The 13,974-nt window shown below is 36.0% G+C and overlaps 1 protein-coding gene and 1 long non-coding RNA gene across 7 annotated transcripts; one reads left to right on the forward strand and one right to left on the reverse strand.

The window, feature by feature from the left end:
• Positions 1-840: 840 nt before the first annotated feature.
• On the reverse strand, positions 841-10,496 carry LOC108511218 (uncharacterized). 6 transcript variants are annotated; one of them, XR_016395870.1, is made up of 4 exons: positions 9,983-10,496; positions 5,209-5,257; positions 2,024-2,654; positions 841-1,535 (listed from the first exon to the last, which is right to left on the reverse strand). It is a non-coding gene; the product is annotated as an uncharacterized LOC108511218 (long non-coding RNA). The 6 variants fall into 6 exon arrangements; XR_015967235.2 differs by having other exon boundaries at positions 2,024-2,659; XR_015967234.2 differs by having other exon boundaries at positions 5,204-5,257.
• LOC120111085 (uncharacterized) lies at positions 2,845-4,381 on the forward strand. Its single transcript, XM_039127491.3, has one exon. It carries the CDS (start codon positions 3,687-3,689, stop codon positions 4,257-4,259), a length of 573 nt encoding a protein of 190 aa, XP_038983419.1. The 5' UTR covers positions 2,845-3,686; the 3' UTR covers positions 4,260-4,381.
• Positions 10,497-13,974: the final 3,478 nt, after the last annotated feature.

The following is a 13,974-nucleotide window of genomic DNA, read 5'->3' on the forward strand; positions in this document are numbered from 1 at the left end:
TTAAAAAATTACTCTGGAGCTATACAACACCAAATGTTAATACCACTTGACACCCTTGATTCGGTTGTTGAGAGGCTTGAATTATTGGTTTCACCTGTGCATTCACAAGCAACTTAGTTGGCTAGGTACAACAAAATTATTATCAATTCAGTATTCTTAGATCTGTTCCTATCTATTCTTGTGACCGGTTGATCCAGCATTGCAGCCAGCCTTTCTATGATGGTGAAATGGCTGTGTTTATCGTTTGTTGGTGAAGCAAGCCAAGAGGGTGGGGCCAGACTTTGGATCAGAATTAGGTATATGCTGGGGAGAGCCTGTTGCTTTGAACTACCTTAGGCAAAGTCTGGCCGGATGCAACTTCCCTAGTTCTGGCTGGAGAATAGGTTCTACAACTGGGACCCAATTGCAATTCATGGAATCACATGTGACATTTTAGGTCTAAAGAAGTCAAATAGGCTTTCCTGTGGAGTGGGTCTCATTGGGATGCCATCTTCTGAAGTTTAGGTGCAGGGAGAAGCACTCTTCCTCTTCTCCCGAGGTGAAGTCCCACCATGGATTTTACCTCAAGGGAACCTAGTTGATTTCCCGGATGTATCTGGTTTAGGCACTGACTGAGGAAATATTTGTCTAATATAAGCTCTTAATATCTCATCTGTTTTGAACCGAGATATTGCCGAAGGCGATATCGAAACGAGAACCAAGAACTTTGTTTTGTTTCTTTTCTACTGTCTTATTATGGGTTTTTCAATCATGTAATATTATAGTAAATGCATGGAGTGATCTTCTATGCTGTATCCGTTGATATCTTGATTACCTGGTAGTTGTGTATCAGCCAAGATATCTATGTATCTAAATTGCTTTAGAAATTGTTCAGCGTTCGACTCAATTACAGATCCTGGTTCAACATGGTTTTAGTTATCTACCAAGATAGGGGGGAAAAATCTGGAGTTTACAAACCTTGGATCCAATATCAATCAATGCTGTGCACAATCTCATCAGACCCAAATATGTGACACTTATTATAAGAAGGTACATTCATCCCCTCGCCCACAATCCTGACCTATTTGATCTTTTCTTTAGTCTGCTCACAAGCAGGCAAAGGACCCCAGTCACAGGCATATTTGATCTGATAAGGGGTGATATTCCTTTTGAGGACAGGACCCACGAGCTGAGGACTGTGGTTTGCTCTCATGCCACCTGCAAAGTAGTCTAAACAAGTCTAAAACCCCCTCTTCCATATTCTTCCATGTAACAGTGGCCCGCACAAAAAGCTTTTCTCCAGAAGCAACCAAGAAAGACTATACCGGATTCCTGGCTCTCCCACCCTCACCCTTCTTTCTTCTCTTCAACTTTCAATCTGACTTCAGACGAAGAGAGCTTCATCTGAAAGCTAAGGGGCATCTCCTTGGCATAACATCAGTTTCCCCACTAGAATGCAGCATAAACCATCATCATTGCGATCTCCTTTGGTGGAAGTGGGCATATCTTCTTCCATTTGCATATCCATCAAAAGCCGAGGATCGGTTGGCCCATTCCTATGGATATAGGCAGGAGCATACGATTAAATCTTGTGCTCAGGATTTATTTAGCAAAGGAACATCCTAATAGAGTTCATATATTTAGAACCAGCTTAATTTGGTGCTTCTGGAAAGAAATTTGAAAGGATTATTACATAGATAAAGAAACCAGGGAACCAAGCAAATGAAGCTGACTGATAACATAAAGACTGCATAGAATAATTCAGACCACTCTCACATCAAAACGATTATGTAACCATGATATCAGGATCTATTAACTATAAATGCAAATCATTCTTGGGTTAACATCTGATATAATATCTTCATCAAATTAAAGAAAAAAAAACCATCCGGTACAATACTAGAGTACCAAAAGTACCCGAGAGATTTGTGCTAGCTGCAGTTTTGATTGCTGAAATTCTCAAGGAAAGTCGAGGAAAAGGAGGTCACATGCAAGTTTTGTACATCAGAAACAAACAAAGAGTGTAAGCTGAAGGGCAACCTACCAACATCATGACGAACAGGCATCTGAGTTCCTTCACATGGTGGGACACTGAGCCTGACCATGATTGAACGGAGATGATTGCACTTGCAACCACACAAGATTCTATACCTGTGATGTAATAACATAACACATGTCGGCATTACCTGCACATGTGTGGGAAAGAAAAATGTGGAGGAAGAGCCATGCCTCTCCCTCTCAAGATCAGACTGACTCACCAATCCAATTACAAAGGAATTCTACCACTCACAGATATCAGCATTAAAAGCTTGCATCAACATTCAGCAGAAAGCAACAAATGAAAGCTGGGCCTTTTACGGGAACTGAGCTTCCATTTTCCTGTCCAAAGTCCAATTGAATTGAAACTATACTTGCAAAGTACAAGGGTTCTAAAAGCAGTTCTCTAGAAACATCCTCCACTAACAACTGGGCCTGCAACTCCCATTACAACACACCAACAAGACAGTCCACTTAGATAATGCATTAAAAATGAAGATTAATGCAGCACTCACCTCTTGTGGACCTTTAGCACCATTATTGGTACTTCTATGGGGACCCTCGCATTCAAAAAATAACCATCTTAATCATGTCACGGAGTCTCCACCTACATCAATCCTCCATGAAAGCCTGCTTTGCTGTTCTGGCAAGTAAAATAGGCATTATGCAGGGATAAGTACAACTAAAAGATAATTTAGTGCTTTGACAACTTTGCTGATAACTATAAGTAAAAAGCCTATAACTTTATGGATAAGCCCAGTGCATTGTCCAAAGTAATTCATGCATTTACTTATAAAGCCACTCTGTCTTTCAGAGCAGTCATTGATGTTCAAATAAAACTTAAAAAAAGCTTAATAATCTAAGTTGCGGGCTGCTTCAGATGGACAGCACAATCTAAATGACCGTCCTAGATATAAAAAGTAATCCAATGGGAGTAAACAGCTTTGCAGGAAGAGGTTTTCTGGCTGTGGACCATTGAGCAAGTGAATGATGGATTACATGATCTTCATCAATTTGTCCTCAAGTATGAGGACAAGGGAAAAACGAAAAAGACCAAAATCCTACAAAGTTCAGGACATCTATAATGAAAATTCTTTTTTGTGGCTGTTCTATTCTGATTGGTGGAAATAACACTTTAGGTTATAAACTGCCTACCTGCTTCTTATGACAGGACTTCTTACTTACAATACAAAGAACTTTAGATTAAGAAACTGCAACAGTTAGAATACCATATCCGGCATATGAAAAGAGGATTATGATATGACCACTGATGGATTTGTTCTTAGATTGTCAACCTTGTATTATGGCTTCAGAGAGGATAACCATGTAAAGTGGGTGCGACCTGATGAGGAAAAAGGTGTCAGGAATCTGAAAAATTGATATGGGCAACGGTAAACATGACAGAGCACTGCTTCTGGAATAACAAGCACCACAATGTGGGCCACTTAGGAAAGAGAGATACACAGCTAAGATATCCATTGGCACTTCTTTTCCTCCTGATAAGTCTCTCCCTTACAATTATTCCCACTTCTTACCTTGTTCTGCTTCTTTTTAAGGGAAACCTTCAGCGTTCCACAAAGCCTCTATGACTTCCTATCACTTCGTCTTCAGAAAACTTGTTTCTCATACTTTTCCCTCTTCATCTTCGAAAGAAACTAATACGGTTCCAAATGGAACAGGAGGAACTAGGAGAGAAAGCAGCCAACAACCAAAAGTCAGAAACATGTACCAGTGATTACAATGACAGTGAAGTCGGCGATGATGGTTCAGAGACATGGTTGGACCTGACCCTCAGTGGGAGAATCTCATCAACAACCGGAAGCTCTTCTACTTCCCAATCAAAATCTGCTCCACACAAGATGTTCTCGTGCAACTTCTGCATGAGGAAGTTCTTCAGTTCACAAGCTTTGGGTGGGCATCAGAATGCCCACAAGAGGGAGAGGGGTGCAGCTAGAAGGACTCACCAATCACAAAGGTTGATGATGGGTTCACCATTTAATGCTCCTTTTCTTCAATTTCTACAAGTTCACCCTCACTCAATTGTTCACAAGCCACAAAGAGAAGGAGGGATAGCGACGGTGGCAAGATTTGGTGACATCAGTTCCAATGTCAAAATGACATGGACACCTTTTGCCCCTGAAGAAGCAACAGGTATGAAGTGGCCTGGAAGTTATCAATTGAATTCTCAACTGCCCAAGCAGCCATCAGAGCAACAAAAGCTTGACCTGAATCTCCGACTTTAGTATGTTCACAACTCATGTCTCTGGCCTGATCAGTTCAGCCTAGATTTATTCATCAATCATAAAAAACTGACTGGTTTAGGCCTTGATCCAACATAAAGAGTTCATTTCTACCTTAAGGAATATATGTGATAATCGAGAAAATATAAGTTGAGTATTTTCAGTGATTGTTTTAGCAGAAGTGAGTATTCAACTTGCAACTCCCCACCATGTTTTCTATCTCAATGCTCATTGTACTGGCTTTCAGATGATTTATCCATCCATTACTAAGTCCAACTCCAAAAACAATTCTTCAGTTAAGATTCTCTTCCAATTGTCATTAGCTGAAGGCTCACATGATTATAAAAGAATATGGTTAGCGGAGAAAAAATCGAAGCATCGGACAAATGATAGGTCTTCAGTTCCTCAGCATGGCCCAAAATATTATAGGCAAGAACAATAGGTTTTCCTAAAATTACATTCAGTAATGATAGCATGGCCAGAGACATGGAAAGCTTAAAAATGCCAAGATTGATTACAAATGTTGGAACTTCAAACATGGGCAGCGAGGCAAAGGAAGAAACAGAGCACAGGCAGCAATCTTTTCTACCGATAAGCCATAAAGGGTCACTTGCACTTTGATAAATCGTAATATATAGAAACCTGATGCCCATAATATCAAGATTTCGTGCACAGATAATAAAACACTAAATTTTCTGAAGATAGAATAGAGGTATTTTCTGATTTAACCAAAAAAATGAAATGAAGATGTCTCCTATCTTTTACAGGCTGCTGCTTAGATCAGTTTTAAAGCAACAGATCTTCAACCAAATGATTGTTGTTTGTGCTGTTCCAAATGATGATAGTTCAAGTCTGTTAATGGCATAGTTTGGTATACTTTTGCATTATCTTCATTTTAGAAAAGCAATTAAATTGCACAAAATATTCAATTTGGCAGTGACTGATACCTAACTCAAATAATGTGCTTTTCCCCTACAGCCTTCAAATGCTTTCTCCCTGTCCTGTTCACAATAAGCATATCTTTCTCTGTCAACTTTGACCGTGCATAATGAAGATAGATAAGAACCAAGAAATGTCCTACATTTATTAAAGCTGATGTATTATTGTCTAGCACTGGTTGGCTGTGACAAGCATCTTGAAGGGAGAAAGGAAGGAAAATAATTAAGGAAAAAGTTTTCAAGATTAAGAAAAAAATTTCAGCTGTTTTGGTACTGGCCTGTCTGCAACTTCAGTTGAGTGAATCTGATCGCAAGACAAGTTCTCTGAAAATTTTCCTAGTTGTAGCATATTGGCGAGATATCACATTTCGTCATGCAACCAATATGGTTATATCATTTTGTCATAAAACCAAAAGGGCAGTAGGACATGTTGCAACACAATATATTAAAACTCCTGATGAGTATTACTACAATCCATGCCCTCTCCCAATTTGTATCACCGACCCACTCCATGAACATGCCTGAAGTTGTCCGCATGTCTAGGCAGTCCCTTATGATAATCCCTAGAAAGGTCTATGTAGAATGCCAAGGCAGCCAGCAGGCAGCTAAAGCTGAGAACCATATAATTCATTGGATATATAAATATCATCATTATATATTTATTGTCAGTTATCATTTCACATTTAGATCCCAAAGAAATACCTTAAAGATAAGGAGGAAAAGGCGGAGAAAAAATGAGCATCTGATGGATGTTGTGGATCTCATTAACCAGTTAAATATCGTTAATTGTGTGATTGATGCTTCTTTATAATGTATTCCACCTATTTGAAACTATGGGTCTTGTATGTTTTGGAGCTCTAATTGTGTTGTTCTTCTGTATTTCCAAATGCTGCACTTCATTCTAGCCTAGCCTCTAGAATCTAGACTAGATGTTCTTTACATGCATTCTTCTTGCCCCTGAAAATTTAGCCCATCTTTCACTGGCTGCAAGGGATTCTGTTTCCTCTTTCAGTTTTTGTAGTATCTGTGTGAACGAACTGTGATCTTCTGAATGACACGTAAACCAAGTTCGTTATGGTTTTGTATTAAAAACAGCAAGAGAGGGAGAGATGTATAATCGCAACTTAACAACTTGTATAGATTTATATTATCAAGTTCTAAAGATGTAAAGATGCTCTTTAAATAATTGAAACTTTTCAATATGTACTCACTCTATATCTCTAATTTACCTGCAATATCCCTTGGTTTCTGCCGTATATGTACTACAAAACAGATCTGTTTTGAAAAGTTCTGATTACTTATGGCTGCAAGCTATTCCTTCATATCTCATCCCTTTACTTCTGCTAATGTCTACTGTTTAGAGCAAAAATCAGCATTTGAGAAGAAGATAAAAAATTATTTCTTGCTGCTTGTCATCAACGAGCAAACCAACTTGTTGTATCATTTCCTTTTCTCATGTAGTGGCCCACTTCCCTCCTGGTCTAATTGTTGTGGCCAACCTAATGTCTTGTTGAAAATTTAAAGACAGTCTAAACAAGGACTTGTTGCCACTTAATCCCTTTTCATTTCATTTTTCCATCATACCCATATTAGGGTTCTCACAATCCTCCACACTTGTCTCCGACATTTTGTGCAAGGCTTGAGGCATAGTAGAGACCAGTTTCCTCTCCCCTTCTTATATTCCCATCTCTCCTCCTTTATTACATATCACAATCATGGCTGACCTTTATTATGAATGCTTCCCGACGTTATGCATGCTCTTTTCTTTGCAGATTTTGGGTTATCTGAACCCTTGGACTTCAGTCTTGTCTTGAAACACCTAAATCATCATTTTGTCATGCTATTTCACCTAAATTTTAAAAGGTAGTGCTGTAAGATGAGCATTCAGGACCTCAATAAGGCCAGGCTTAAGTCTCGGGGAGCAAGGCATAAGCTTCAGACTTCATAGACTACTTTTATGTAACCAAGAATACAAAACTAAAGATAAAAAAGATTCGCATGTTGCAATTTGGCTTCTACTATTTTGCAAGGATTTAAAGTCCAATAGTCCAAGTATGCACAAATACACCCTACTTTAAACTATACCACTGTAATAGTTGCACAAATCTTATACTGTATAATGAGATATCCTACCATACCTTTGTCCCCACATAACAGTGAAAAATATGCATACATTCCCCTGTCACGAGTACCTGACATAATCAAAAGACTTAATGTTTATGCCTGTCACAGAATGCACAAAATAAGGCCTGGGGTTTTTGTCTCATATAAGCTCCTTTTATGTGATTTATATGCTTAAGTAAGTATAATCTCACCCCTTAGATCAAAAATGATTTTTAAAGAGTCTTATCTCAAGGGATAAGCACTCAAGTACTTCATGTTAACAGGTTCAGTCTAATATCCAGGTTCAAGCAAAAATACATTGCAAAAACATCCCTCCCCAACCATGGGTAGCAGACGATCAAAGAATAGCATTTATGCCTGCCACGGAAGGCATAAAATAAGCCCCAACAATTTCATTTCACTTAAGTCAATCTATCTGATATATATACCCAAGAGTAGCCTCACCCATTAACCTAAAGATGATTTTGAGGAGCCTCATCTTAAGGAATAAGCCCTTAAATATTTTACTTCAAGCTAGCGTCAGGCTCAGCCTAATTATTTGGGTTTGATTACTTGAGCAAACCCAAGCTAACTGGCCCACCCATTTCCAACCCTATGTTTAATCCTTATATCTTTATGTTATCATTTATGAAAGGTGAATCAATCTCCTCTTGAGAGTTCACTTTTATACTCATCAAAAATACTATGGACACATTAAAATTCATAACATGACGTACTTTGCTTGTTTTATCAAGAAAGATATTTAGATGAGTTGATGTCAAATGATATGATTCTTCGTGAACTAGGGGTTGCCCTTTTGCTTAGAAAAAGGTTTTGGGTTTGATTCTTGGGTGGTGCATCTTAAAAAATCTAGCCTGCGTAATTATATTGCAGGTGGGTCTTCCTCCCTTTCTCTATCTCTCTCTGTCTCCCAAAAGAAAAAAAAAGAAAAAGATTCTTTCACATAACTCAAAGAGCAAATTACTACACTTAAATTCGTTTCAAAGTTTGATACTCACACTTTTGTAGGATGGCTCAACTTTGATTTTTTTTTTTTTAACATTTATCAAACAATATAAGTTGCCTGGAAGAAAAGATGGGAGGAACACTAAAGATATAATATGTAGATTCTATTACATGAATCAGTAACTTGTGTCATGATATTAGAATGCAACCAACCATTCAATTTATATGCATTTACTTTTTTTTTCACATAGCGACAATCTGATTTGCTTTGGTGACAAAGTACTCATATATGATGTACAACCATTAGAAAACTGTGCCCAAGTAGTTCTTCCTCATCAGAAGTAAGCACATAAAATGAGGGTCGAAGACTCATGTAAGAAGCATTTGAGTGTCATCATCATTCAAATTAATCTGCAAAGCATGTATTAGTATTTTGCTAAATCTTCCGGATTAGTTCTATGAGCTGGAGGATGCTTCATAAATGCATTCCTCTAACAGCTTGCTTCCATTCATCACCTTCAACTTTCCTCTTGTTCACATTCATGGAAGCAAATCCTTTCTCATTCTTCTTTCTGATCATCAGTAAAAAATTGTCCTTTCTCAACACCTTACCAGCATGATACCTGTATAGGTATCGAAACCTACTGCAAACCATATCTTGAACCTTATCGAATTTATTGCTTAATATTGGTTACCTCCACATACTTTGCCACAAGTGGTAATAATGTTCTATAGAAAGTTCCCTAAACCATTAAAGGCTACAATGAGGAATATATGCACACATTCCAAGCAAGAGAGACAGACACTTAACCTCATGACCATAAACCATAATCATCAGCAAGCCTTGCCCTAGCTATCTCAGGTTGGCTTTACACATCCTCGTTCCCCACTATCACCTATTACAGGCTACCTCCAGTGCTAATACTTTCATTAAATGGAGTCATTTCTCCTCTTTAAGACAAATCTCAAGCACCTTTTCCAACTGAGACAACCTTATATCATCATTCCGCATTCCCTTAGCATCCCAATTAGTTCTCCATCATTTTATTCCCGGTTATCTCAACCATAGGCCTTCTCAAATAAAACCACTTCCTTATTCTCACTTTCAATATCCACCACACAACCCTCTCACTTATTCTCACTTTGTATTTCATCCCACAACCATCTCAACATTTTCACGCCTACCACACTCATCTTATTTGTTTGAATCCTTTTGCTGTGCAACATTCTTAGAACATGCAATATATAATTCCTTTTCCTGAATTAGCCAGGACATGTATCAATGATGTACCATCCCAAAAGCACCATTCTCCTTCATCAAGCAGGACATTGGAATATAACAACAAAAGAGCATCATCAGCTACACATTCGTTGACACCAGACAAATGTATTTACATCATCACAAAAAAAGGTTTAAGAGATTCGTAAATAACGGTAAGTCGAGGTAGTGAAAAATAACTGACATGAAGAAGCAGGGAACCTATAATATGTAATGAAAGAAAAAATCGCGTCCAGTAAACAAACGAAATGCCATAAATAAATACCAAATTGATCTCCATTTACTCCAAAATCAAGAGACAAAATAATCATAAGTTTTTCTCAAAAAAAAAAAGAAAATCGAACACATGAACCTATCAGCAGCGGAGTAATAACGACAATTTCTGATAGAATGTTGAAGGTCGCGCTAACGACTGCAAGTTGGGGCAGGAGCTCGCTTACTTATTGGATGGAAGGAGGGGGAGCCGCGGTCTCCGCCATGAATCAGGAAGACAGTCCAGGACGTCGGCCGTTGGGTCGATCCCAGCCACAGCGAAGCCGCTATCCTCCGTTGCCGTGGCGAGAATTTATTTATACCATTCTCCTCTCTCTCGGCTGTAAAGCCAAAGCCCGGCCCCTTTGTTTATAATTTCCTTTTTCAATTGTAGTCTTGCTGCCCAATCATCTAACTTGTATATAAATAGGTAAGGTTTAAGTTGCCACGTAGGTATAATAAAGGGTTTTTTTTATAAATATCTTTCTAAATATCGAATTTTACACGAAATATCATTTCAAAATAGATGTTTGCATGCATGCATATCTTTGTAAAACACTTATTTTGCTATTCTATCCTTTTTTATTCTTATTTTTGCATTTATACCTACGCCATTTAATATCGTTAAAAAATTAACGGTTTCAAATTAAAATAACTAAAATATCCTTAATGAGTAGATGTAAAAAAAATATCTTTATAAGATGATTGTGATGGGCGACAAAAAAATAATTTCAAAATCTTATTTTATCTTTAATTAAAATATATATAGTTTTTATTAACGGTGTAGAAAAACTATTATAGTAGAAGCATTTGTGCAAAAATAATGTTTTATGAAGGTACAGAAATAAATATAAATTTTAAGGAGGTTTTCATGCAAATTTGAATTTTTAGAAATGTATTCATGCAAAAAAACCTATAATAATAATAATAATAATAATAATAGAAATACTACTTATAATACTAGCAGCAGTAGTAAGTAATAGAAATATTACTTCTAGTACTAGTAGTACTATTCTAGTAGTACGTAGTAGTAGTAGTAGTAGTAGTAGTAGAAATACTACTTGCAGCACTAGTAGTAATAAAAGTAGTATTAGAAATGCCACTTGTAGTACTAGTAGTAATACTAATATAATGGTAATAGTAATAATAATAATAATAATAATGATGACGACGACGATGATGATGATAATGATACAATGAGTTATGAGCTAGTCAAAGCTTTATTCAGGTGATGATGAAGGTATGTAAATCATTTTAAAATTGATGTTTGCATGCATACCTTTGTAAAACACTTATTTTACTATTCTATCCTTTTTTATTCTTATTTTTGCATTTATACCTACGCCATCTAATATTGTTAGAAAATTAACGATTTCAAATTAAAATGACTAAAATATCCTTAATGAGTAGATGTAAAAAAAAAATATTTATAAGATGATCGTGATGGGCGACAAAAAAGTAATTTCAAAATCCTATTTTATTTTTAATTAAAATATATATAGTTTTTATTAACGGTGTAGAAAAACTATTATAGTAGAAGCATTTGTGCAAAAATAATGTTTTATGAAGGTACAGAAATAAATATAAATTTTAAGGAGGTTTTCATGCAAATTTGAATTTTTAGAAATGTATTCATGCAAAAAAACCTATAATAATAATAATAATAATAATAGAAATACTACTTATAATACTAGCAGCAGTAGTAAGTAATAGAAATATTACTTCTAGTACTAGTAGTACTATTCTAGTAGTACGTAGTAGTAGTAGTAGTAGTAGTAGTAGAAATACTACTTGCAGCACTAGTAGTAATAAAAGTAGTATTAGAAATGCCACTTGTAGTACTAGTAGTAATACTAATATAATGGTAATAGTAATAATAATAATAATAATAATGATGACGACGACGATGATGATGATAATGATACAATGAGTTATGAGCTAGTCAAAGCTTTATTCAGGTGATGATGAAGGTATGTAAATCATTTTAAAATTGATGTTTGCATGCATACCTTTGTAAAACACTTATTTTACTATTCTATCCTTTTTTATTCTTATTTTTGCATTTATACCTACGCCATCTAATATTGTTAGAAAATTAACGATTTCAAATTAAAATGACTAAAATATCCTTAATGAGTAGATGTAAAAAAAAAATATTTATAAGATGATCGTGATGGGCGACAAAAAAGTAATTTCAAAATCCTATTTTATTTTTAATTAAAATATATATAGTTTTTATTAACGGTGTAGAAAAACTATTATAGTAGAAGCATTTGTGCAAAAATAATGTTTTATGAAGGTACAGAAATAAATATAAATTTTAAGGAGGTTTTCATGCAAATTTGAATTTTTAGAAATGTATTCATGCAAAAAAACCTATAATAATATAATAATAGAAATACTACTTATAATACTAGCAGCAGTAGTAAGTAATAGAAATATTACTTCTAGTACTAGTAGTACTATTCTAGTAGTACGTAGTAGTAGTAGTAGTAGTAGTAGTAGAAATACTACTTGCAGCACTAGTAGTAATAAAAGTAGTATTAGAAATGCCACTTGTAGTACTAGTAGTAATACTAATATAATGGTAATAGTAATAATAATAATAATAATGATGATGACGACGACGATGATGATGATAATGATACAATGAGTTATGAGCTAGTCAAAGCTTTATTCAGGTGATGATGAAGGTATGTAATTCATGACTAAGGAAACAAAGAAAACTAAAGATGAGTAAACATTTTTTAATTTTTTTTACTTTAATTTTGTCTCCTTGATCACCCACGTCATTTAGATGCGTAAGTTAAGATCTCCTCTCGGTCCTCTATTTAGTTTTATGTGTAAAAATATATGATCGATAAATGATTGCCCTACTTGAAAGCAACAAGGTAACAAGCCTTGAGATATTAGTTGGATATCCTATGAGGTTTAGAGCGCACTCATATGAAAAATTTGCAGGGGGTGGAATGTTGCATCAAGAGTTCCACCACAAGTATTGTCAATGCCATCAGGCCCGCCTTAACGTATAGGGTAAAACTAAAGTCTTATAATGGAGCTTGTTTCTACAACAGAGGTGCAAGATTGAAGGAATGAGGGAAAAGCATTGAATCCTGACAGTACGTAATAAAAGCAAACAATGGATCACATACCCCTGCGAATGCAATCTCCAACAAAATAGCTCCTACAAGGAGAGGTTACATCTTTTGACTCAGGAGTAGCAAACAATTTTAAACTAATCCTGTAGTTTGAGAAAATATATTTATCTTATGAATCTTTAATTTTCACTAGAGATAATGTACTTCCCCTATCAATTTCCAAAATATTAAACTAGTAATTACCATATCAAATTTTTGAAGATCTTAATGATATATGCTTCGGGTGCCGGCTATACGCACAAGAAAAGTTCAAGCCAACAAATGATGATTTACCAATTCCATTATGAATCTACTCCCATGTATAGCAACAAATCCCACAAGTTACTCCAATCCCATCATACCACAGCAAGAATGCACATTAGAGAGCCCCTAGCATTACTATGTCTTAATATTAACTTCTCCAAAGGATAGGAGAGATACACTGCAACTTTCTTTTCCCCTAACTGAACCTACATTACCATATGCATGCTTGCCTTCAGCAATGCAGATAAACAATAATCTAGCTGTAAACAAGGCATCAATTTTTCAGTCATTATCCAAGAACCAAGTTACTAATCCTTCTTTTGTAAAAGAACTAGGAAGGAAGCCAAGCTGAAATGAAGTTGAGGGCAGAATTTAAACATAAGCCACCAGCATCCAATGATCCAACATTCAATGACTTTACCAACTAAGCCAGTTGGCACCCTCAAACCAATCTGCAAATCTTGAGAATGCAAAAGAACATCCTCACACACAAGTTCCATATCATACTTGTCTGCAGATTAGCACTCTTTCAGTAAGAATGCCCTTCTCGCAACCCTTTGAAAACAAAACAATTTTAAATGAGACGAACTGGAGGTCTTCTCTTAACATGATCTTTTTTTGATGTAGTTCTAATAACATGATCTAGAACTGTATGGTTAGACTTCTAGATCTTGTTCCTGTATTTGTAATAAGTTATCTAAATGATTGTAAGCTTGCAGCTAGGAATCACTCCGCACCTAAATTAGGTCCACAATCTGTACCAGGAATTATCCAGAGTA

The sequence above is a fragment of the Phoenix dactylifera genome, chromosome 7, assembly GCF_051530095.1.
Source record: "Phoenix dactylifera cultivar Ajwa chromosome 7, Ajwa_hap1_PhDact_Kaust_v1.1, whole genome shotgun sequence".
Taxonomy (NCBI): Eukaryota; Viridiplantae; Streptophyta; class Magnoliopsida; order Arecales; family Arecaceae; genus Phoenix; species Phoenix dactylifera.